Source organism: Trematomus bernacchii, unplaced genomic scaffold (genome assembly GCF_902827165.1).
Source record: "Trematomus bernacchii unplaced genomic scaffold, fTreBer1.1, whole genome shotgun sequence".
In the NCBI taxonomy this organism is placed as follows: Eukaryota; Metazoa; Chordata; class Actinopteri; order Perciformes; family Nototheniidae; genus Trematomus; species Trematomus bernacchii.
This window is the reverse complement of record NW_022987564.1, coordinates 18,018,687-18,041,487: the sequence shown is the minus strand read 5'-3', so window position 1 is coordinate 18,041,487 and position 22,801 is coordinate 18,018,687. Positions and strand designations below refer to the sequence as shown.

The following is a 22,801-nucleotide window of genomic DNA, read 5'->3' as shown; positions in this document are numbered from 1 at the left end:
CTTAAAAGTTCTGAATTAGAAGTTCTTACTTGTGCTTTGAAACAGTAGCAAAACCAACAAATAAACACAAGGTCCATTTCACTTAACATGTCTCACATCACTGCTCGTGGCACTTTGATCGTCTCACATTTACTAGATTAAGGCATGTCAAGAATACACTTTTTTATCAAAAATCGTAACTTCAACATGGACGTGAAGTCCTTTATTGATATTTGCATACTAATTGTATTTAAATAGCAATGTCTTAACCGAATGTACCTACCTGTTCAGCATCCAACAGCAGTCGGACATAGTAAGGGACATTAGTAGGTGGATGTAGGCCTTTAGCAACTAAAAGCCTTTTTTCCCTCAGGTTGGTGAAGACCAAGAACAGAGATAAAAAAGATTGAATATTGGACTTCAGGTGGGCACGAACATGACTCAATGTATGATCATATTGCTTCATAACAGCATAATGTGTACATAAGCAGCTGTTAGCTGTCGAGCTCACCATTTCATCTTAACAGTTTTCATATTGTATCAGTGTGTTCACAGCTTGTTTCTGTTGCCACCAAGTGGCCAAAGAGAACACACCGTAGGTTGTTGGTGCTAAAAAGAAAGAACATTTGAACATCTACATTTTCACGACAGCTGGGCAAACTTCATTTGCTAAGAGAGATGAAACTATTTGGACCTTTTGTCTTTGGTGAGACTGTTGTTTCTTACCTACAAAGCTGAACATATGAATCTGATGCCTGCAAGAAGTTCTTGAAGTCGTGTTGGAGTGTTGAACTGATGGATGCTGCAGTAATTCAATGTACTATGTGTGTAAGAGCCTGTTGCCCATAACAGATTGAAAATGATCTGGAAAAATGTTCTTTAATCCTATTTTCAGAGAAACAACATCTTTACCAAATGCCTAAACTAACTTAACAGCATATTTGTAGACATGAGATGTGGTAGAAAACAGAGGACTTGACACTGCTGCCATAAATAAGAGTTGGTCACAGCATTTATTTCAATTTTCTGACAAAACTCCACACAAAAACAAACTTGAGACCAAGCTGAAAAAAAGAGATCCTTCTATTGTATTTCATTTCATTTTTTTTGTTTTCGCTGCTGTTTGGCAAGTTAAAGGTGGGGTACTGTAGGTTATTTTGGAGAAACCAGCTCGAGTGCGCTAGAATTTGAAAATACACAACCGGAAAAGATCTGCCACTTCCTTACAGAGCCCCTCCTCCAACACACACGAACGCGCACATGACCAATGAGGGCACGAGATAAGTCTGTGCACAGATGGAAGGCTGACAGGCAGGTAGGCCATCCAGTTATTTTAGCCGGGCCGGCTCAGATCGTGCTTTTTACAGTACTACGGCTTCCACAGATGACATTTCTTTATGGATTTTTTGTCAAAGCACTTACAGTAAGATATTCATTGCTATCGGGATGTTAAGAGCATTCCATGGAATATAACAAAAAGTGTATCTCGAGCCGGTTTCTCAAACTTACCTACCCCACCTTTAAGGTACAGTGCCTTATTCTATATTTCCACTGATTTAAATAATGAAATCAGAGAGATTTCTCTTTTTCCGAGGACACAGTAAGATTGTAATTTTTAAACACGGTTGAGGTTGGGGGGGTGGGTTTGAGGAAAGAGAGGGGGTGCGGGCAGGGGGGAGGAAGGGTGGGAGAATAAGAGGAGGCAGGTATTCAAAGTGGGTGGAGGTTCACAAGGACGGAGGGTTTGCACGGTGTTCACCAACAGACAGACAGGGACAGATAAACAGGCAGGGTGAGGAGGGAGGGGCAGTCAGGGTGTGAGAGAGAAAGAAGAGAGGGAGAGACAGTGTGCTTTGTCATGTCTGAATGAAAACGAGCAGCTCTCCAGACCCACTCCAAACTTTAAAAAAAAAACTTTTAGGAACAATTTCTTAAAAAACACCCAGTCGTCTAATAGAAAACAACAACAAATAACACATGGGGGGGAGGAAGGGAGACAGGGAATGGGGCAGAGGAAGTGAGCTTTTTGTCCACCTTGTTGAGGGCGTGAGTAAAGTTTTATAGTGAGATTGATTCTTTATTGATGGGCAGGAGGAGGAGGAGGAGGAGGAGGAGGAGGAGGAGGAGGAGGGAGAACGGCAGTAGTAGATTGGCAGTGCGTACGTATAAGGAGAAAGAGAGGAGAGGAAGGGATGGAGCATGGCAGGAAATGGCAGAGATTTAGGAGCGGCATCTGGGTGGCTTCTCTCTGGCAGGAAAACTAAAGAGAGACCACCCTCTAATCGCCACTTAGGAATCGTTTTTTTACTTGTCTCATATTCTTTATGCAGTTTGAGGACATGTATGCAGAGGGGCCGCGGCTCACAGTGCACTTATCCGATTGGCTCATCAGTGCTACTGGCAGACGTGTGCTGTTTAGACTTTGGATAACACAGGAGGACAGAGGGACAGAGAGGACAGGGACAGAGAGGACAGGGACAGACCCTAACCCTCTCCTCCTCTGTTGTTGGTCCGCGCGTTGTTTTGTTGTTTTTTTCTAACTTTAAGGGATGGTGATGGAGAGGAGGAGGAGTAAAGGTTATTTTCTTGAACAGTTGTTGAGAGGGGAGGGAAGGAGGGAAGGAGGAAAGAGAGGGAGAACGAGAAGAAGGGTTGGAGAACGGCTGAGAAGTAAATGATGTTTTGATAATTTAGTAGTATGTTTCTCTTTCCACCCAGCCTGTAGAGACGAAGAGAGAGAGAAAAGAGGGAAACAAGAAAGAGAGAAGAGTTACTCATCAACACATTTAATCAAGTGATTAGCATTAAGGCAAAAATACAATTAGTAATTTAGGACTTTAAAATGAGTCCTAAAAAGTTGTAACCTGATGCAGCGGTACTAAAAAAATGATTGATTATTTGGTTATCTTTGTAATGTATAACTTATATGTTTTCCCTTTACATTTGACTTATTTTCACCCAGTAAAATCCACGCTGGAATGTAATTAAAATGTATATTATTAATCACAATAATAAGAGAGAAATATATATTTGTGTACTGTAGTATAGTCAGGGTTGGGAGGGTTACTTTGTAAATGTAATCAGTTACTGATTACTGAATACATGGCTCTGAAAGTAATCCGAATACAGTTACAGTTACGTGTCTTAAAAAAGTAACGTATTCAGATTACTTTTAGATTACTTTTAGATTACTTTCTTTTTCCATCACAGATGGGTATGTTTTGGTGAACAGGAGACACAAAAAGCAAAAGGAAACTGAACGTGTTTTTACTGTTTTAATGGCTTATCAAGAGCACAACTGAAACATAACATCTGAAACCATGTAACAACATAATAAACTTTTTGGGGATGCAGCTTGGGATGTGAGGAGTGAGGGACACGGCTTAGAACGGGCGTGTCGCCTTCTGTCCTGCCAGTGTTGGCAGGACATGAATTAAAATGTCGAACTCGGACTTCATTTTAAGGACATTTCAGCCAGGGGTGTATTTGTTTAAGCACCGGATTGGCAAAACAGGAGAGTGTGTGCACCAGTCTGCCTTGATCTATGAATTCATGTCCGTGACACTCACAGTATCTGCTGCCCACAGCTGTTTTATAGAAGGAAAACCTCCTTCACTTCATGAAATCTCTTCGGCTGTACCTTTAGTAATGAATATATTAAATCTTTCCACCAATAATTCCAATAAGTAATCCAAAATGTATTCACTTCAGGTTTACGAAAGTAACTGTAATCAGATTACTCGTTTTTCAAATGTAACGCGAGCTGAATACAGTTACTTGATTTTTGTATTCTGATTACGTAACGCTGTTACATGTATTCCGTTACAACCCAACCCTGAGTATAGTGCTACCCTGAATACAACTATTTAACACTATTTTCTATTGAATGATTATTTGGGTAAATATTCAAAGTGTGCAACTTTCATGCTGCAGGTATGAGTGTGTCTGTGCGTGTTATCTTACCTCCTGGGTTTCGGCGAAGGATGAGTTTTCGGATCTCATCGTAAACAAAGATGAGGAAACTGTACGGGAACGCACAGAACCACCAGCTGGGCCTGAGAGAGAACGGAGGGAATGATACATTAATGAAGAACACACTACTCATTAATCGGCCTTAAAAGTCAAATGATTTATTTGTGTATTATAAAGGTTGTGGTATTTACTGCTGTTGCAGCTGTAAGGACCTCTAAGATATCATATTTAGAATACAAACTTGAATTACATGACATTAACACAATCTTTTGTAATTGAATACCCCTGAAAATATAAATGTGCATTAAACTGATGTGTAGCTTACTTGAGCGGGTACATCCGTAGTGCCACGTCCATGCCTGGGCAGTAAGACAGGAGAGCAGCCAGGGCCGTTTCCTCAAACAGGCCGAAGATCAAAATCTTGTTCCTGCAAGACAATAAGTTCACAAAGAGAGGGATGTTTTCTGCCACTTTAAGACTACAAGGGTCATGTGTTGTCTCTGCGCTCTTGCGTAAACAGAGGACTACATCAGTAAGAATCTAAATCTACTTTTGGATCATAAAATGGCTTCAAAGTTGATGCAGGCTATAGCAGCATCAGTATCTGGGTTTTTGTGTTAGCACCTTAAATATTGCCTGCAGAACAAAAGGATAGAGCGGGTAAGAACCAGACGAGATGGAGGGGAAAAAGGGAACAATAATAACCTATCCCATAGATTGGGGCTATAAATGAAAGGTGTGTCAGGTTAACTTGGCTCTCTAGTGACATCTAGTGACAGCAGTGGGAAACTGCAACAAATAAAGCAATGCAGAGTTGCCAACACTTCCCCATTTCTCTTGAGATTGAACTGCTTTTATTACGGATCAAATACCTGCATTAGTAGAGTGATGGCGGGTGTATATTATTCTAATATTTGAGTAAAAGTATGTTCTCTGAGCACTGCATTGATATCAACTGTATCACATGTTCTGATCATTAATAGAAGGGAACAATTAAATGCAAATAGTGCAGCAAAGGTAGCAATAAGAAGCAAACAATAAAAAATACTAAATGAATCTACTTGAAAAATATAAGTAAAGTAGTTGAATAAATGCAAATGAGTTCCTTTTCACCACGAACATCCAGCAGTATCCGCATTTGGTAACAATATCGACTATATCCGCACGATGTTAATGCATTGGCACCGACTGACTCAAGTTGTAGAAGGTACCAGACAGTTGGTACTGTGATCACAAGCTGAAGATAAAGACACAATTAGAATGAACCTCAGAGCGGTGTGACTGACCTCATGCCCTGCTGGAACACAGAGTTACGCCTGGTCTTGCAGATGATGACGTCCGCCCACTGCACCACCACGATACTGACGAAAAAGGCTGTGTGGCAAGTGAACTCCACTATCTTACGCTGCTCATAGGTCTACACAGAGGAACAAACAAACAATATATGCGATTTGTGATAATAAATGGTCGTGGGCACAACACGCTGAAGTTGTTGTTGCTTTTTTACTTGTATTAATGCTTTCTTTTATTCCGTCAGGTCACTCACACAGAGCCCCTGAAGCAGCAGAACACTGATCCTGTGTCAGATCACTCTTACCCATTGCTGCCCGTAGCTGTCCTCCAGGTCGTTGTTGGAGCGATCGTCCCAGTTGAGCCGGATGCCGACAAGATCATACGGCCGGAAACCATTTTCTGCCAAGACGACAAAATATGCGAAGAAGCCGCCAAGAGCTTGGATCATACCTGCAGAAACAGAGTTTGTAGTTTATACCCCCCTTTAAATCATGGAAACTGATGACGAGACTGCATCACATGACTGACGGCAAGGTTGGCTGCTCTTTGATCTCCAAAAATGTTGCAGCAAACATTTAAACTGACCACATACTAGGAATCAAATTGGTTACTTTCTAATTAAACATAATAAAGTAACCTCAGTAACACCTCTATGCCTGGCTCAATTTCTCTGAAAAGACCCAATGCTTTGTGGTACAGTTGAGTATATCCAGTAGGCTGGTGTTTCATTATTGCTAATGTATTATACATGAGTTCATTTCTCTCGTAAACAAAATCCACATACTATTCCGTTAAGTTGAAATGCACAACTTACTAATTTGGTTATAGTACTACGTAGTGAGTAGTGTTTACAATCCCTTACAAAGCACTGCATATTAGGGTCAGATGATATACTTTTTAAAACAACTGCAAGACTGTTAATACAATTCATTGGATTAAAATGTGCGTAATAGGTCATCATTAACCTACAGCAAAAAGACTTTTGAGGGTTACTGCAGTTGGATCATGTCGGTGTCAATATGCGTTCAGAAAGACAATATCTTTGTGTTAATACACGGCTTAGTTCTGATTGGACAATTTGGACATTCCAGAGGTTATGAATATCAATAACACACCACTGCTAAGCATACCATCAATGTTGCTAAGGAGGATCAAGGGACAGAGCGTTTGACGTCAGATAAATCAACAGAGGTAAACAGTAACAGGGACACGGTGTGGGCTCTGCATTGTTTAAGGACTTGTTAGTGGGAAAGAAAACTGTGAACAGACCTGGAGTTACAGAAAACCTCCATCAGTGCTGCCGTTCATTTCAAGATGAGTTTTCTTTTCTTAGCGGAAGCAGTATGATCATTTTCAAGTCAATGAATCAGTCATTGTCATTTCAATTGATATTGGGAGTCCAGTCGTTAGTTTGTTTAGTGTCGCGTCGGCCTCCATGATCAGCTTATCGGGTGTTCTTTTTTTCAATAATGACCGCCTCACAGCACATAATACCTTGCTTATCATTTCATGAGAACACGTGTCACCTACCGATCTGTCCGTAGGCGATGCTGATGAGTCTCTCGTTGACCAGTTTGTCCCTCAGTGGGTTTCTGGGCTGGCGCTTCATGATGTCACTCTCTGCTGCTTCATAGGCCAGAGAGATGGCTGGTACCTGACGGAGGAGACATTCATCTTTTAGTGCTTTTATATCAGAAGTGGATGGTTTACACTGAATGCATTCACTTTGTGATGCGTTTTTCCCCCTTTACATTCTTAACTTTCCAATCATGACAAACTGGTCTGGTAACACACTGCCACCTAGTGCCCGTCTTGTTTAATACGCTTTAGGCACAACCTTGAACTCAATATCAGGGCTGTGTTTAATTCATTGAGATGCTCCACGGTCTCCAGATGGATGTTTATTGATGATGCAGGTGACAGGTAATACATGTGATGAATGTTACAGTTGATGTCTATCTAGCCTATTTGACTGGTTGATAGTGTGGAGTGCATGCAGATGAAAATAGTTGCATTGTTTGCTACTGCTACAGAACAAAGAATATGATGAATCTTCTTTGCTGAGCACCATCTGACAAATTTGTCATTTCAGAATTTTACCATTTATTCTTCTGTTTATTCTGTCTCAACTTTTTCATGAACCCAACATTCCAAAATTCCCTTAACTCTTGGAAATTAATTTCTAAATTTGTGTTCAGTGTCACCTGCCTTATTTCAATTAAATCACGTTTTCAGTGAAGGCTTCTCAATTCTCTAATTTCCCCTCCTCGACTCCTCCGCTCGCATCTCCTGTGGGCGGGACTAAGATACGAGGATAGGAGTCGAGGAGGGGAATTAGAGAATTTAGAAGCCTTCAGTGTCTTGTTCTATGCAGATTCTGAATATTACCAGATTTCATTCTTCTATTTTATATTGTGTTAATTTTGTGGAAACATTTTGAACTTTCTCGTTGCCCTGAGGATAATAACCAGGCATTACTGTATTTTATTTTTATTTAACCAGATAAAAGCATTGAGATAACATCTCATTTTCAATGCTGACCTGGCCAAGAAGGCAGCAACGTTACACATGACACAAACATATAAAATACAGAGAACATAACTAAGAAAACAAAAGATGAAAAAGCAGTCACTACATTGTGCACATTTGGACAGTAAGAAAGGTACACTACTTATTACTGCAAGAGCAGCTGGTGGTGAGGACTTCAGACAACTTCAATTTAAAGCATGCTATAGAGACAAATGTCAAATGTATATACTGGCCAGCTGAGAACCTGTCTGACATGTTCACATGTCTGTGTACAGCTGAGCATTACTGGTTCACGGTGCATGCATGAGTGCAATGATCAGGCATGAAAGAGAGCTGAGTGTATGGGGCCACATGTGGCTGGAAGGTGGCTTCTGCATGTTTAATGCCTGACTGGATATAAGCACATGATGCTACAGTGTTTATTTGTATGTTTACAGTGGGCGCAGTCCAGTTATATTTGTATGTCCGTGTCTCTTACCATGTCAGTACCCAGGTCAATGCAGAGGATGGTGATGGTGCCCAGAGGCAGGGGGATGTTGACCAAGATGAAGAAGAGGAAGGGGGTGATCTCTGGGATGTTGCTGGTCAGAGTGTACGCGATGGACTTCTTCAGGTTGTCAAAGATCAGACGACCTGTAAGGAAGAAGATGGTGAAAAAAAACAGGTGCATCCCAAAAAATAATAAACGCGAGGGACACCTCAGTACCTCATTAACATTGCATTCATTAACATTGCTTTGCAGTAGAAAGCTAGTAATTAATGCTCCAAACTCATGTCTTTTTGTAATTCCATCATATCTATTGTCTCATTTTTTCATTGCACCACTACCTTTAAATATTATGACATATTGTTATCATGGTGAAAACAAGACTACAATAGACTCAACAACAAGAACATGTTAAGATACTAAATCTTTTTATGCCAACAGTATTTCAAATGTATTTATTTTCTCATACATTAACTGAAAATGTACTGTCTGTTACTCAATGTAGTATTTCACACAAGTATGTGCAACCTGATTGTAACTTGGAAATCTTAGGTTAACTCTTGTGAGGCCTGACGCTAAAAACATTTTAGCTCAAATTTGGCAATGACACCTGACCATTTTTCTTTTAATTAATCGCGGGTCTATAAAATGTCAGAAAGCAGTGAAAAATGTCCATCCCAGTTTCTGAATGTTCAAGGGGATTTCTTTAAATGCCTTGCCTAAACATGTTCACTTTAATGATATGAAGAAGAGAAAAGCAGGAAATGTCTATATTTAAGAGGTTACATTTTTTCCTTACATTTAATAAATAATAAATAGATGGCAACTTATCGTTAAGTCGTTCAAAGAAAGACAAAAATCGAATCCTTGCAGTTCTACCTCGATTCTACCATTTGGGTAACTTTCATCATGGCAGTTTTTCTTGCTCCCACTGTCCCTGAACGCATCGTCCCTCACCTTCTTCCACTCCAGTGACGATGGAGGCGAAGTTGTCGTCCAGCAGGATCATGTCGGCTGCCTGTTTGGACACGTCCGAGCCGGAGATTCCCATGGCAACCCCGATGTCAGCCTTCTTCAGGGCAGGGGAGTCGTTCACACCGTCACCTGTCACAGCCACGATGGCACCCTGCCAGAGGTGAAAGAAGTACTTAGGTCTTATACTTAGGTAAAAGTAGAAGTACCCGAGTGTAGGAGTACTCTGTTAAGTGAAAGTCCTGCAATCAAAATGTTACTCAAGTAAAAGAACAAAAGTATTAGCATCAACATATACTTAAAGTACCCAAAGTACTCATTATGCAGATTGGCCCATTTTAGTTTAATATATATGATGTGTTTTGATTATAATAAGTAATGCATTGATGTGTTTATCACTACTGGTAAAGGTGCAGCTAATTTGTATTACTTTGTATACTGCAGGGCTTGTTGTGAGTTTCACTCCAGGATAACTAAAGTCTGAATTAAGAGTTGATTATATTTCATATCATTATTCAAAATCTGCAAGTAACTAAAGATATTAAATAAATGTAGTGGAGTAAAAGTACACAATCTCCCTCTGAATTGTAATGGAGTAGAAGTACAACTCAAGTAAAGTACAAGTAACAACATGTTTTAATTAAGTACAGTACTTGAGTAAACTTACTTAGTTACTTTACACCACTGACCCTGACAGAGAAGAGGACACACGATTTAGAGCTTTCCCTCCCATTCAGGATGCACAATAACCATGCTGTCATTCTTTTCATTAAATGCATTTGTTTGCAGGTGCACTTTTACCCCCCTGTGTACATGTATATGAGAGTGTGTGTGTGCACATAAAGTTAATATACCAGTCTCTGGCAGCCTTCTACAATGATGAGTTTCTGCTGTGGGGAGGTTCTGGCAAACACGATCTCTGTGTGGTTCCTCAAAATGTCATCCATCTGGTCCTGACTGAGGTCTTTCAGATCCGTGCCGTGGATCACACAGGCTTTCGCATCTCTACATGACACAGATAAAGGAAACACTTGTTTAACGACAAGCTACTGACATAACATTGATGCAATTTATGAGCCTACATCGAGCGCTTACTGTATAAAAATGATTGTGAATGTCCCATTCCATCCTGTATATGGCTATGCAGGAGAGGCTAATCTCACATTGAGTTTGTCTTACCGTGGGTTGACCTGGCTGACAGGGATGTTGAGGCGTGCTGCAATGTCTTCCACTGTCTCGTTGCCCTCCGAGATGATGCCCACACCCTTAGCAATGGCCTTAGCTGTGATTGGGTGGTCACCAGTCACCATGATAACCTGAAATAAAGCAGGAAGAAGAAGTTAAACAGGCAGGTGATGACAGGGAAGGAGAAATAGACAAAAGTTACTAACAAGTTAAGAGATGAAAGGTAAAATAGAGGAAATGGAATGAGAATAATAATGAAAGAAAGAGGAAATAGGATTGAAAAGAATACTATTGATAAAAAACGATATGAAATTCCCTTAAAAATGTGTGTGCCAGTCATCCCCAGCCGTCGCACACAGGTGGGTGCTTGGTTCTTCTTTTGTCTGGGCCTTTAAATGCCACACTTGAAATGTACCCACCTTGATGCCAGCCGAGCGGCATTTGCCCACGGCGTCAGGCACGGCTGCACGGGGAGGGTCAATCATGGACATGAGGCCCACGAAGCAAAGGTTGTCCGTCTCGAAGTTGACTTCATCCGCGTCAAAGGCAAAACCTTTTGGATACTTGTCCTCTGGCAGGAACACGTGGCAGAATCCTGAAGTACAAACACATGAATTACAAAAAGGACGATACCATAGACTAAAATACAGGAGTTGCTGAGTTCTAAATCATGACCTTAGTTAATCTTCTATCATCCTTACCCAATACTCTCTCTCCCAGTCCTCCCAGTTCCTGGTAGGCGTTCTGGAAAGCCTCCTTCATCTCCTCGTCCATGGGCTGCTCCTTGCCCTGCACCATGATGTGGGAGCTGCGGTCGAGTATCCTCTCTGGTGCTCCCTTCATCACCAACAGGTAGCTGTTTTCGTTTCCCTCTTCAGTTTCATGAATTGAGAGCTGATGGGAACAGATTTAGGTGTGAGCATCAGAAAAATGTAATGTTTTTTTAACCTGTTCACTACAACACTTTGTAGGTCTGCATTGTTTGTTAGTTGAAAAAGGGGACAAACCTGGTACTTGTTGGTGGAGTTGAAGGGGATCTCGGCCACCTTCTTGTTCTTCTCCCTCATGGCCTTGACGGAGCCACAGGACAGCTCGATACACTTCAGCAAGGCGGACTCGGAGGCGTCGCCGGCTACATCGCGCTTCAGGATGGGAAGAGTGTCCTGGGCAGCCTTGAACACAGCACGGTTGCACAGAGCGGCTATGCGGGCCAAAGACACCCATGTTGCGGAGCTTTTGTCGAAGGAGGAGCCTAGAGAATGAGACAATTATAGACTCTCATCTCATTCACATAAGCTACCTCAGCTACACCTTGCTGTTAGTTGTTTTTGCTTCGAAAAAAAGATTCTTCTGTTATTCTACTTTATGGTTTTAAAATGCAGATACCATTTAATTTGTTGCATGCCAGATTTTTATTTTTGATGCTGGAGTTTCTTAATATTTGTAGGATGTTTTAAGGCATGCTGCGTGAAGACAAGAGGGAGAGGGAAATCTCACCAGATTGGTCCTCGGTGGTGTCAGCCTCGTGGATGGTGTTGTCGAACCACATGTGGGCCACCGTCATCCTGTTCTGAGTCAGGGTGCCCGTCTTGTCGGAGCAGATGGTAGAGGTGGAGCCCAGAGTCTCCACAGCCTCCAGGTTCTTCACCAGGCAGTTCTTACGAGCCATACGCTTAGCGGTCAGCGTCAGGCACACCTGAGACATGAGGGAGACAAAAGAAAAGAAGGAAACAGAGGAAAGGGAGAGAGGAAATAGCAGCAAGAAGAGAAGGAAGGAATGACAGTAGGAAAGAATTTGTGGAGAGAGAAACAAACCAAAGGAGAAAGAGATAATTAGTATCTGTGTTAAACTGTGTTAAACAGCACAGATGAACATCTCCAGGTACCAACTTCTGCTAATAAGCAGCCACATCAGGGCCATACTGTACCTGGAACAAATAACCACAGCCATGAATTAAACCGCCCCTGAAACCTGAAGATGTTCAGCCTGCTTTTAGCCATGTTCTACAGCAAAATGCACTAAAAACCAAAACATCCTTTACCAAATAATACAAAAACAGCCCAAACAGCGATGCAATAGAAAAACAAGGCACGGATGAGTGAAGCCGTGATGCAGAGCGGCGGTGCATTATGTCATCATGCCAAGTACGGCAAGACACCGGGGCCAAACAGAACTAGCAAAGCAGAGGAGGCCGAATTCAGTCTATGAAGCTGTCTAGTCATTAGCCTAATATCTTTACATTAGCTAGCCGTTGTCATTGCAGACAGCACCACGACTGGCCTGGAAGAGAGAGAGAGACATACACAGAGGAAGATGGAGAGAGAGAACACAAACACACAAACACATGTGGAGCTGCTTTAGGAGAAGGAGAGAAGAGAGGAGATGGGAGGAGAGATATAGAGACCGGGACAATACACCACCACCTTCACCACAGAAACAGGTACTGACACAGAGACAATGTTAAAGCACATATAATACAAAGGTACACACAGAGATGCACAGAGACATGACAACACACTGAAAAAACCCAAGCACAGCACTGGAAGTAGCAGGGACAGAATCAAACAGCAGACACGACAAAACAACGTCATCCTGAACACACAATCAGACAGGGGTGAAACTTGAAAAAGTAATTTTCTCATAATATCTACAATAGAGTGATGCTGTGATTATTTGTTTTTGTAGACTCGTAAGCTAGCAACAGAAGGGCTCCCTTGACAAAAAGCAATGCAATTTATCAATTGGATTTTGGAATTTTGCCGCAAAAAAAAAAGTCCGCTAATGTTAAGTGTGATGACATTTAGTTTGTGTTAGAAACCGCCGGTTTAAAGACACATAGAAGCTTAGGACAATAAAGAGTGGGGTATTACTGACAAATGTTATGTCATAGAACAAAAGGTCGAAATCACTTAAGCTTCTATTAAAAACACACCTTATTTCAGGTATCTAAAAAAAACACATTAAAAAAACTGTTGACTTTTAGACGAGATAACTTGAAATTGTAAAATGCTAACTCATTTCCAGGTTTTAGGACTCATTCCTGCATCACTTAAACCAACCATACGTTTGGCCTCGTTTAAATGTGGATGATTGTAAGTAGGGTACTTTTGGGGAAAAGAAGGGGCCATCTAGTGGTTCAGAACAGAGACATGCCATGTCAACAACAATGTTAAAAGCTGTTTTTCCTGATTTGTTGAGTATATGAAATATAAAAAGTAAATTAAAATACTGTAACAAGTCTGTGCAAAACACTGGGAACTGAGGAAGAAACCAAACACACAAGGACCATGAAGACTTACAGACGCAAGAAAAAACAAGACGCACTGAAGTAATTACACAACTGGACATCAACCTTGTAAACATACCTAATAATTCCTGTCCCTCAGAAACACAATAACTATTAACAGACTCTATGTTTTCCCTACCTAACCATCAAACATTGAGAGATGTCTCTTTCTACTCACAGTGACGGTGGCCAGCAGTCCCTCGGGAACATTAGCAACAATGATTCCGATGAGGAAGATGACGGCCTCCAGCCAGGAGTAACCCAGGACGATTGACAGGATGAAGAACGACATGCCGAGGAAGACGGCCACGCCTGTGATGATTTGGATGAAGTGCTCGATCTCCTTAGCAATGGGTGTCTAAAGAGTAGGAGAAGAAGAAGGTGTTTGGACTGATTGAAGAAGATGATTGACTTTCACTGGAATGCTCGAAGCTCTTCTGTTATTATTTAATAACCTTTTTAATGTTAGTTTCAACTTAAACTTCACGAAAAAAACCAGGATGCGTCTGACTAAATATGATAACTAAGGAGAATTGACAGGGGACAAAGACTAAATAAAGAGAAAGTGACAAAACAGATACTAGTTTGAACAAACTATGACAAATATTGACGCATTCCCTAACTGTTATGTGGTAACAAAAAGCCAGTTTTGAAAAAAAAAAAAACCTCCATTTATGTTGTGGCTTATGAAAGACATAATATAACATAATGAATATGGTACCTTGCCAGTCTCCAGGCCTGAGGTGAGGGTGGCGATGCGGCCCATCACTGTACGATCTCCAGTGCAGACAGCGATGCCGCGCGCTGTTCCTGAAGAGACACAGGAGAGGGAGTAGTTTATATTATTAACTTCTTTACTCACGGCAAGATGAAGAAAGAGCAAAACAGAAACAGACATGTTAGAATGAAAATGTGTAGACTGAGTATAGACAACTGCCTGAACAGACTGGGTGGTGCTGGACCAAATGCAATGTACTAATATGTCCACAGGAGGGCACTAAACATCATCTTTTCCTATTCTTCCACTGTGGAGCTCAGTGAGAGTCGCAGGGCCTCCCAGTAATATGATGGGACGGAACAGGTATGAGGTTAAATGGGGTCACATTTCCAGACCAGTGATGTGACTAAGCCCTCATCCTTCAGCACACCTAACACTTTGACTGTGATCTACAGTGAGTGCTATTGTGTTTCCTTTTGGTTAGTAAGACAAAACAAACATACACATGAAGCCAACTGTGCATATAGAAACTGTTAGAAGAAAGGAGAGTGGCTTACGCTAACAGTGTTTGGTCTGGACCGTCTTTGTGGAATATACAATGGTAATTTAGATTTTGGATAGAAGTAGGGATGCACCGATTTTTCAGCGGGTGCCGATGTTTATAGAAAAGATTTTGGCGACGGCAATTTTTTACTGTGTTTTGTTGTGGATATTTATTCCACTTTTGTGCCAGGAAAACAAAAACAAAATGTTTTATTAAAAAAAAAGAAACGTTTTTCCAGGCCTACATAATGTACTATCTTTGAATGATACAATTATTTTAACAAAATCTCTCTACTTTGCTGTACTATAAACTACTACTGTAATTGAAGAGATTTGAAGTTCCAACGGACAGTGGTTGCTTTTGATTCTTGTTTTCCATCATAATACGTTATTACCTGTCATTTTTAATACAAATAAATATATATTTAATAGCATTAAATTGTTTAGTTTATGCATTTATTTATGCATTTATAAAAGCATGTTCAATTAAGATGAACACAGGTTGTGAGCTCACTTCATGTCAACATGAAAACGTATAAACTGTATAGCTACAGTCAACACATGTTCATAGAAGTGATCGTGGCCTTACCTTCGACACAGTTGGTGGAGAAGAAGGCGATGTTACGGGTTTCCAGGGGGTTGTCATGGGTGCCGTCAGGGGACCGCGTCTGAGGCTCGGATTCACCGGTCAGGGATGAGTTGTCCACCTGGAAGTGTGAGAACCAAAGAAGCAAAGAGGAGAGAAAAAGGAAGTGGATAACTGGTGCATTTCGCATAACACTAGTTACAAGGCCAGTTAGAAACAGCTTGTGTGTGTTTCCTGTGTTTTGATTTTCTTTGTTCATGCTCCCTGTACCTGTGTTGATTGTTTGTGATGCTATACAGAGGTCCTTTGTTTTCAAAGCTTTGAAGTCTTATTCATAAGGCTGTTATTAATAACATACAAACAAAAAACATTGTTTCCACTGGTCCACCTTCCGCTATATTTGTATAACCACAATCATTTGTAGGGTGATGATGTAGTTACATATGACAGACATTCAATGCTTCCAAGACTTCATTTGAGGTGACTGAGGATTTACAGCAACATTTGCATCTGTGTGAATTCAGCATGAGGATCAACAGTTTACACAGCTGTTTCATTATGAATTGACAGTGATTCTCGCATTGTGAGGATGCTGTGCTTATTCTAATTAATAATGATTCACCCAGCACATCAGGCAGATTCCAAACAGGGAAGACAGAAGCTCAAAGGAGATGTCACACTCATTTCTACTGTGCAATCACATCTTTACTGCCACTGAAAGTAAAGTTTTCTTGTTACTGAAATTACTTTGTTAAGCAACTGAGACCTGACGCTCTACAAAACCTCACTGAGCTTTACAGTTAGGGTTGGTTTTTCCTTGGCGTTAAACAAATTCACTAGTGTATCTATGGCTGTAACCCACCTTGCAGCCGTGGGAGGAGACGATGCGGAGGTCAGCGGGGATCCTGTCTCCTCCTTTCACCTCCACCAGGTCTCCTGCCACCACCTGCTCAGCATTGATCTGCATCTTTTCTCCCTCACGTATCACCAGGGCTTGCTGCAAAAAGAAGAAAAGAGTAAATATGTAATGCCAAAACCAACTCAAATCTGAAAAGGTGAAAAGCACAAAAGTAATGCACTTGTAAGGTACATCAGAGATTGGGGAAAAAAAATAGGAATGTTATTGAGCTTCCAGTACCTGAGGGACCATGTTCTTAAAGGACTCCATGATCTTGGAGCTCTTAGCTTCCTGGAAGTAGGAGAAGCAGCCGGTGATGATGACGACAGCTGACAGCACGATACCCAGGTACAGCTACAGAGACAAGATAGAAATGAAAATAAAACTTAGTTTATCTAAAAATGTCAAAACAGAGGAAAGGAAGACAAATAACAGACCAGTGGAAAGACACAGACAGTGACTACGTTAAAAAATGATTAGTGAGGCATCCTGACATCCAAAGCTGGAAAAGAGGTAAAGGAACTTTTTCATGAAGTTCTGTAAACAACACAAACTGTCTTTTATAGAGGTTTCATCCTTTAGCTGACAGCAGCATGCGGTTTTATTTGGACATGATCATCTGTTTTCTGTCTATATTGATTTCATGACAATCGTCACACATTCAATCTTTTAAATGGTCCTCTCGTCCGACATAACTGCATTACGCTGATCATGTTGTGAATGTATATCCTGGGTGAGTGATACAGTGTGTAACTCATGCTGAATGGTCACTGTTGTTGTTTCACCCCCTGTGGTCACATCTAAGTATTTTGTCCTCTCATGCTGTGTGTCAGTGCCACTTACCCTCTGTCCCGGCTCAACTCTGCGCTCTGACCCGCCATAAAACATGCTGACCCATGAACTGTCATTACTCTCATATGGCCATGACTCTCACTCTCCCTGGGGCGGGCCCAGGAATGGATGGCAACAGGATAGCGTGTGTCAGACGAGGACGGGTTGGAGTGATTCAGACAAAAGGCTGACACAACCTTTATCAGTGACACAGACACCCCCCTGAGGAGTAGTGAGTCAGCAAATCGCTTTTTGAGTGATGTCCTGGAGGTTAAGTAGCATACACATTACACTGAGAGAAGAAAGTAGTTCTCTATGTGTTTACCCCCTCTGGTGCTTTTTGATATCTGGTTTCTCACAAGTATTGCACAACTGTGGTGCAACTGTCCACTTACGTTATCCCCAGCGGGCTCGTCCTCAGTGGCAGCCTGGATGGCGTAGGCCAGGAAGCAGAGGAGGGCACCGATCCACAGCAGGATGGAGAAGCCCCCGAACAGCTGGCGACAGAACTTGACCCACTCGGGGGTGGTCGGGGGTGGAGTCAGAGTGTTTGGGCCGTCCCTGATCAGGTACTCTGCTGCCTTGGCATTGGTCAAACCCTGATAGGCGCAGAGGAGGAAAGAAGAAGAAAAAATGGATCAGCAGAGGCGGGACGCAGGAAACGAAGGATAAAGGGTGGATGGAGGTAAAGTAGGATAAAGGATTAGTGTAAAAAGAAGAAGTAAAGAAAGGGTCAAAAAGACATGCATATGTAAAATAAACATTAAGAAATTGAAATAAATGTGTATATGTGTGTTATGACATGGAGGTCAGTGTACAATGAACAACCTTGGAATCATCAGCACAGTTAAACCAGGACACAAACCATATCAAGTTGAATGACGTTGTACAAGTGTGATTTCTGATGACTTACCTGGACGATATCAGTGGCGTATTTCCGGCAAACTTCCTCAACAGACATTTTGTGTTCCGTCTACCAAGAATTCAAATGGAAAGTTAAACTAAAACAACCGGTTAGTTATTGAATCAATAAAAAATAAAACATATAAATTCTGATTGTACTCAAGAAACTATCAAGCAATGGAACATTTTTCAAAGAACACACATTTTAAGGGCAATCGTGTTGGTGTTGTGTGACCAAGTGATTCAGAAGCTATGTGTTTATAATTGGCTAAAGTTTCAGGTTTTATAAAAAATACTTGTATCTGACCCAGTTTATTACGTTTTTTAAAAAGGGATATCCTGAGGGTTGGGCTTCCTGCACCAAACAGGAGAAAATCCCTCCACAACAGGATTACATATCCTGGCATATTAACTCAAACTAGCACTACTGTAAAACCAGCTGCTACAGAATGTCATGTTATCTTTTTTTCAAACAGGGAGATTAAATTACAGTTGGATTGCAGCTCTCTAAATGCTGGAGAAAGGCCAGGATACTATGTTTTGCAAATTCAGACCACAGATGGGTTTTCACAGCTTATCTACTGTCTGTATTAATTTGAAATGACATTTTGGGGGTTTGTGAGCCACCAATGGTACTGCAAATAGGTGAAAAAATATGTCAAATGACAGCGAGTGAGGTCACAGGAAGTAGGAAGCAGTGCACTTACTATGGGAACTTCCTTCTTGAGATCATCCAGATCCTTGCCTCCCTTCTTTTTGGGCGACTCCTTCTTATCCTTGTCCTGCGTGGTGGCCACGCGGTAGCTGTCTGACCGTCCATACTGTGAAACACAGAGGCAAGATCAGTAAGCTTGGTCCTGTTGTTTTATTTCATCAGCTGTCACCCCTTATTCTCACTGCATCACAAGAAGGCATATTCAACAGTTACTAAACACTACGTTAACTCAATCCAAAGTCCAAGCAAAGACAGTTTAAGGACACCTTGATTGTCCTACTGATTATACCACAAATACTTTTAGAAAATACTTTTGCTTGTCTGCCAGCTGCTAATTTTCTTATACATTAAGATCCAGACAAAACAACTAAATTGAAATCCAAACTTAGATTGAAATCCCTCTGGTGTTAGATGGAGAGATTACACTTCCTGATTAGATCTGCCATCATTAGAGTACAGGCCTATCTCAAGGGCTCCAATTAAACTGCAATTTACACCAACATCACTATTTAGGCTAACACCATTCAGACTGCAGAGGCTGCTGCTGTGTCTGAAAGGAGGAGGAACATAACAGGAGCAAGGAGAGAGAGAGAGAGAGAGAGAGAGAGAGAGAGAGAGATTAAGGGAACATTCAGGGTCAGAAGGTAGACAGAAAGAGGAGGGATTCAGAATAATGGATTAAATATGTCTGTAACGTGCATCATGGGATATTCAAAAAAATAAAGATGTTAGCCTAAATATGTCCTCATGAATTTATTTTGTTTTGTGTGTAGCCCCTTGCTCACATGCTCCTGGGCGATAAATGCCTATTTCTTAAATCACTGTAACCCAGCATGTAACATTTAGGATGCCCACCCTGAGGGATTTAGGTAAAGAATTAAAATATCAGCAAGTGGCTCGGCTTAAAGTTGCATCTCTCACTGAAAACAGAAAAATACATTCCCAACAAGAAACATTTCTTGTTGGGAATCTGATATTTCTGTCATTGGGGATAAACCACTGATGGCGACAGATAGATATTTCTGAAAGCATGATGGTTTCATGGTTCAAGTAAAGAGACATCGAGCCTGCCCTGTGTAACACATGCAAGTTCCAAAATAATCATCTGTAAATAGAGACTTTGCACATTTTATGACCAGCTTTGTGTTGTTGCATTGTGGGTGGTGTGTGCAAATGGGCCTTGTTTGGCTTTCCTTTGTGTTACTGGCGCCCGGAGCTCAACAAGGGTCTGCACTATACACAAACACCCCTCATACCACCCACAATAGTGATACTAAGCTGGTTGAAAAACGGCCAAGTTTCCTTAAAAAAATGATTGGGAACTAGTGTGTTATACAGATATGTTAAAGGGGACCTATCATGCAAAATACACTTTTGTTCGTCTTTTATACATGAATATGTGTCCCCGGTGTTCCAGGGAACTCACCAAGTGTCAGAAAACACAACCCTCTCTATTTTCCTCCATACCCAAATCTCTAAAAAAGGGGCTGCAACGGATCTGATAAAAACTGATCCAGATTTGAACACTGTCCTGACGTCAGGACGGTGGTGCTACGGCTATTGGGCCAACTCCACCAATCAGGAGGAGATAGCCACGGCCATTGCCGTTCGAAAGCGCTGGAGATGCTGTAGTACATATGCCAGGCCAGTAGATGGCGCTGTTCTCACAGAATCAGCCCTTGCAAAAACAAGGCTAAAAAAGTGCAAATTGAGCGAAATGAGGCATGGCTAAAATGCATGATCTGTTTGGTATTTTGAAAAAAAAAAAGTATAAATATGCCTTATATAGGTATGGTCCTACACTATATTATTCAAATATAGCATGATAGGTCCACTTTAAATAAAGTGGGATATACTGCAATTCATTATAGCTAGATTTAATTTGTCGAGTAACCTTGAGTAGTTATGTGTTGAAGTATAATCAAGGTTCTGTAATTTGCTGATTTTTTTTTGGAGAAAATGTATTTATCAATATTTTACTTTGAACATACAACTAAAAAAAAACGTTTGCATATGTTGTCAATTAAAGTTCTTTGAATTGACATGTCAGGCTTAAATTCCCAATTTCCAAGGGAATTGCAATGGGTGCATCTCCCTTATACATGTGATTACAATTTGACTTTGAGAATAAGCTCAGCAGACATTTTCATACCAAGCAGCGAAATGTATGACTATAGTACTTTCAGCTAATTTGACTATCATCCAAACTCTAATACATGTGTGTGAATTGGGGATTCTACGCCACCCTGTATAGTGTGAGGGAAGGGCAGACTTATACGGATTAGTCTCAATTCCCACTGATAAAGAGCTAGCTGGGTGTTGAATTGTCCATAGCCAACAAAACATTTGGTTTCAATCCTCTTACTTGTTTCACAGTGTTAAATGTAAACACTCTGAATGTGTCTGTTTCTTTCCTGGTGCTGTGCAAGTAACCTATACATACTGTACATGTAAATACTCCTTGGTTGCTGTGTATGTGAATGACATCAGCTGACAGGAAGTAAACATGGACCCAAGCTGTTGCCTAGCAATGCAAGCCAGTGGAAATGATCTATACATCTCTGACTGTGTGCAATTATGTTTAGCTTCAGTGTGTGCACATTTAAAATGGTCGTACTGTTAAGTAAATTAAGTGAAATAAAGACATTAACCTTACTTACGTACTCACTTAACCTAACTTATGAATACATTATATATCAGGTATCTAATAACAGTTTGAGAGTTGTACTATAAGTTATTGAATTGTTCCTGCTGCGGTTTGTTTCTAAATGAATCCTTTATATAAAGGCAATAATTAACTCCAGAGTTGTTTTTCTACAGCTACCATATATTTCAAGTTTTAATGTCATATGATTGTCTAAATTCAATTTTACACTTAACATTTGTATGGCCACATTACCAATCTAACCAGGATATGAGTCAAAATGAATTGACTTAAAAGGATTGTCTTTGACTTGCTCGCTCTGAATGCTAATTATTGGCAGAACATCACTAACGCTTCCTGCCCACAGAACGAGGCTAAACTGTGAAGGTACTGTATGTCCTGGGGTTAGCTTTAGTGAGAAATACACAATGTTTTCCATGGATTGATAGACAAGTATATGGAGCTTTTGAAAAACTGATTTTCAATGACGTAATCAAATGAGAACGTCACTGAAAATAAGGTTTCCAACACAGGATAAAATGATTTACTGAAGCATACTCTGCATTTTGTCATTTTAGTGAACGCTGTAAACTTCCATCTTTTTTGTCAAAATGTTTACCACTGACTCATTTGAAATGGATGACCTAACGTTACTATATTATGACTTACGAAACAAAAACACTTTGTAAACCATAATAACTCTGAGTGCATGTTAAAGTGCATGGGATTGATTGTCTTGTTTTTGTGTTTTTACTAATAACTACTTTATTTCTGGTGTCTAGCTTTTCGTGTTCTTAAATTAGCAACACCGTTTAGCATTTATTCAGTTGAGTATTTTTCTGTACTGGTGTTTTTCTGTGTGCATGTGTGAATCTGCATGCACTGTATGTAATGTATCTATGTTTGTGTGTGTGCGAGGGTGTGTATGCCATCTGTTGGAACGTGCAGGAGGTTTCCCCTGGCAGTGGCGTCCAGCCGGCCATCAGATTACTACTGTTTACTACACCAACAGATTAACCCAGTGAACAAAGATAATCCCTCCCTCTCCCTCTCTCTTCCATCTTTTCAATCCCTCTCTCTCCTTCAGCCTTACTCATTCAGTTAATAACAATGTGGAAACATCTTCAACATGTATTTGGCAGAATAGATTTCACTGTGTTTAAATAAAGAGCATTCACCAAGTCGAGTTACATCATCCCCAAATAAAAAGGCAATTTTCCAGACTTCCTCTTAACATCTTAATTTATTCTAATGGAAAG

The 22,801-nt window shown here is 40.8% G+C and overlaps 1 protein-coding gene across 2 annotated transcripts in view; it reads right to left on the bottom strand.

The window, feature by feature from the left end:
- Nucleotides 1–1,425: 1,425 nt before the first annotated feature.
- The window catches only part of atp1a3a (ATPase Na+/K+ transporting subunit alpha 3a), a 28,213-nt gene continuing 6,837 nt past the window's right edge, over nt 1,426–22,801 (bottom strand). For both annotated transcript variants that reach the window (XM_034125019.1, XM_034125020.1), the window contains 22 exons: nt 18,891–19,004; nt 18,194–18,253; nt 17,676–17,879; nt 16,690–16,803; nt 16,414–16,548; nt 15,555–15,672; nt 14,426–14,514; nt 13,883–14,062; nt 11,915–12,113; nt 11,425–11,669; nt 11,119–11,311; nt 10,837–11,012; nt 10,412–10,548; nt 10,087–10,237; nt 9,218–9,386; nt 8,252–8,406; nt 6,775–6,898; nt 5,549–5,694; nt 5,238–5,368; nt 4,277–4,378; nt 3,943–4,034; nt 1,426–2,698 (listed from right to left, as the gene is read on the bottom strand). In XM_034125019.1, coding sequence (XP_033980910.1) covers nt 2,670–2,698; nt 3,943–4,034; nt 4,277–4,378; nt 5,238–5,368; nt 5,549–5,694; nt 6,775–6,898; nt 8,252–8,406; nt 9,218–9,386; nt 10,087–10,237; nt 10,412–10,548; nt 10,837–11,012; nt 11,119–11,311; nt 11,425–11,669; nt 11,915–12,113; nt 13,883–14,062; nt 14,426–14,514; nt 15,555–15,672; nt 16,414–16,548; nt 16,690–16,803; nt 17,676–17,879; nt 18,194–18,253; nt 18,891–19,004 — 3,063 coding nt within the window. In that variant the 3' untranslated portion in view covers nt 1,426–2,669. The remainder of the gene's footprint in view (nt 2,699–3,942; nt 4,035–4,276; nt 4,379–5,237; nt 5,369–5,548; nt 5,695–6,774; nt 6,899–8,251; nt 8,407–9,217; nt 9,387–10,086; nt 10,238–10,411; nt 10,549–10,836; nt 11,013–11,118; nt 11,312–11,424; nt 11,670–11,914; nt 12,114–13,882; nt 14,063–14,425; nt 14,515–15,554; nt 15,673–16,413; nt 16,549–16,689; nt 16,804–17,675; nt 17,880–18,193; nt 18,254–18,890; nt 19,005–22,801) is intronic.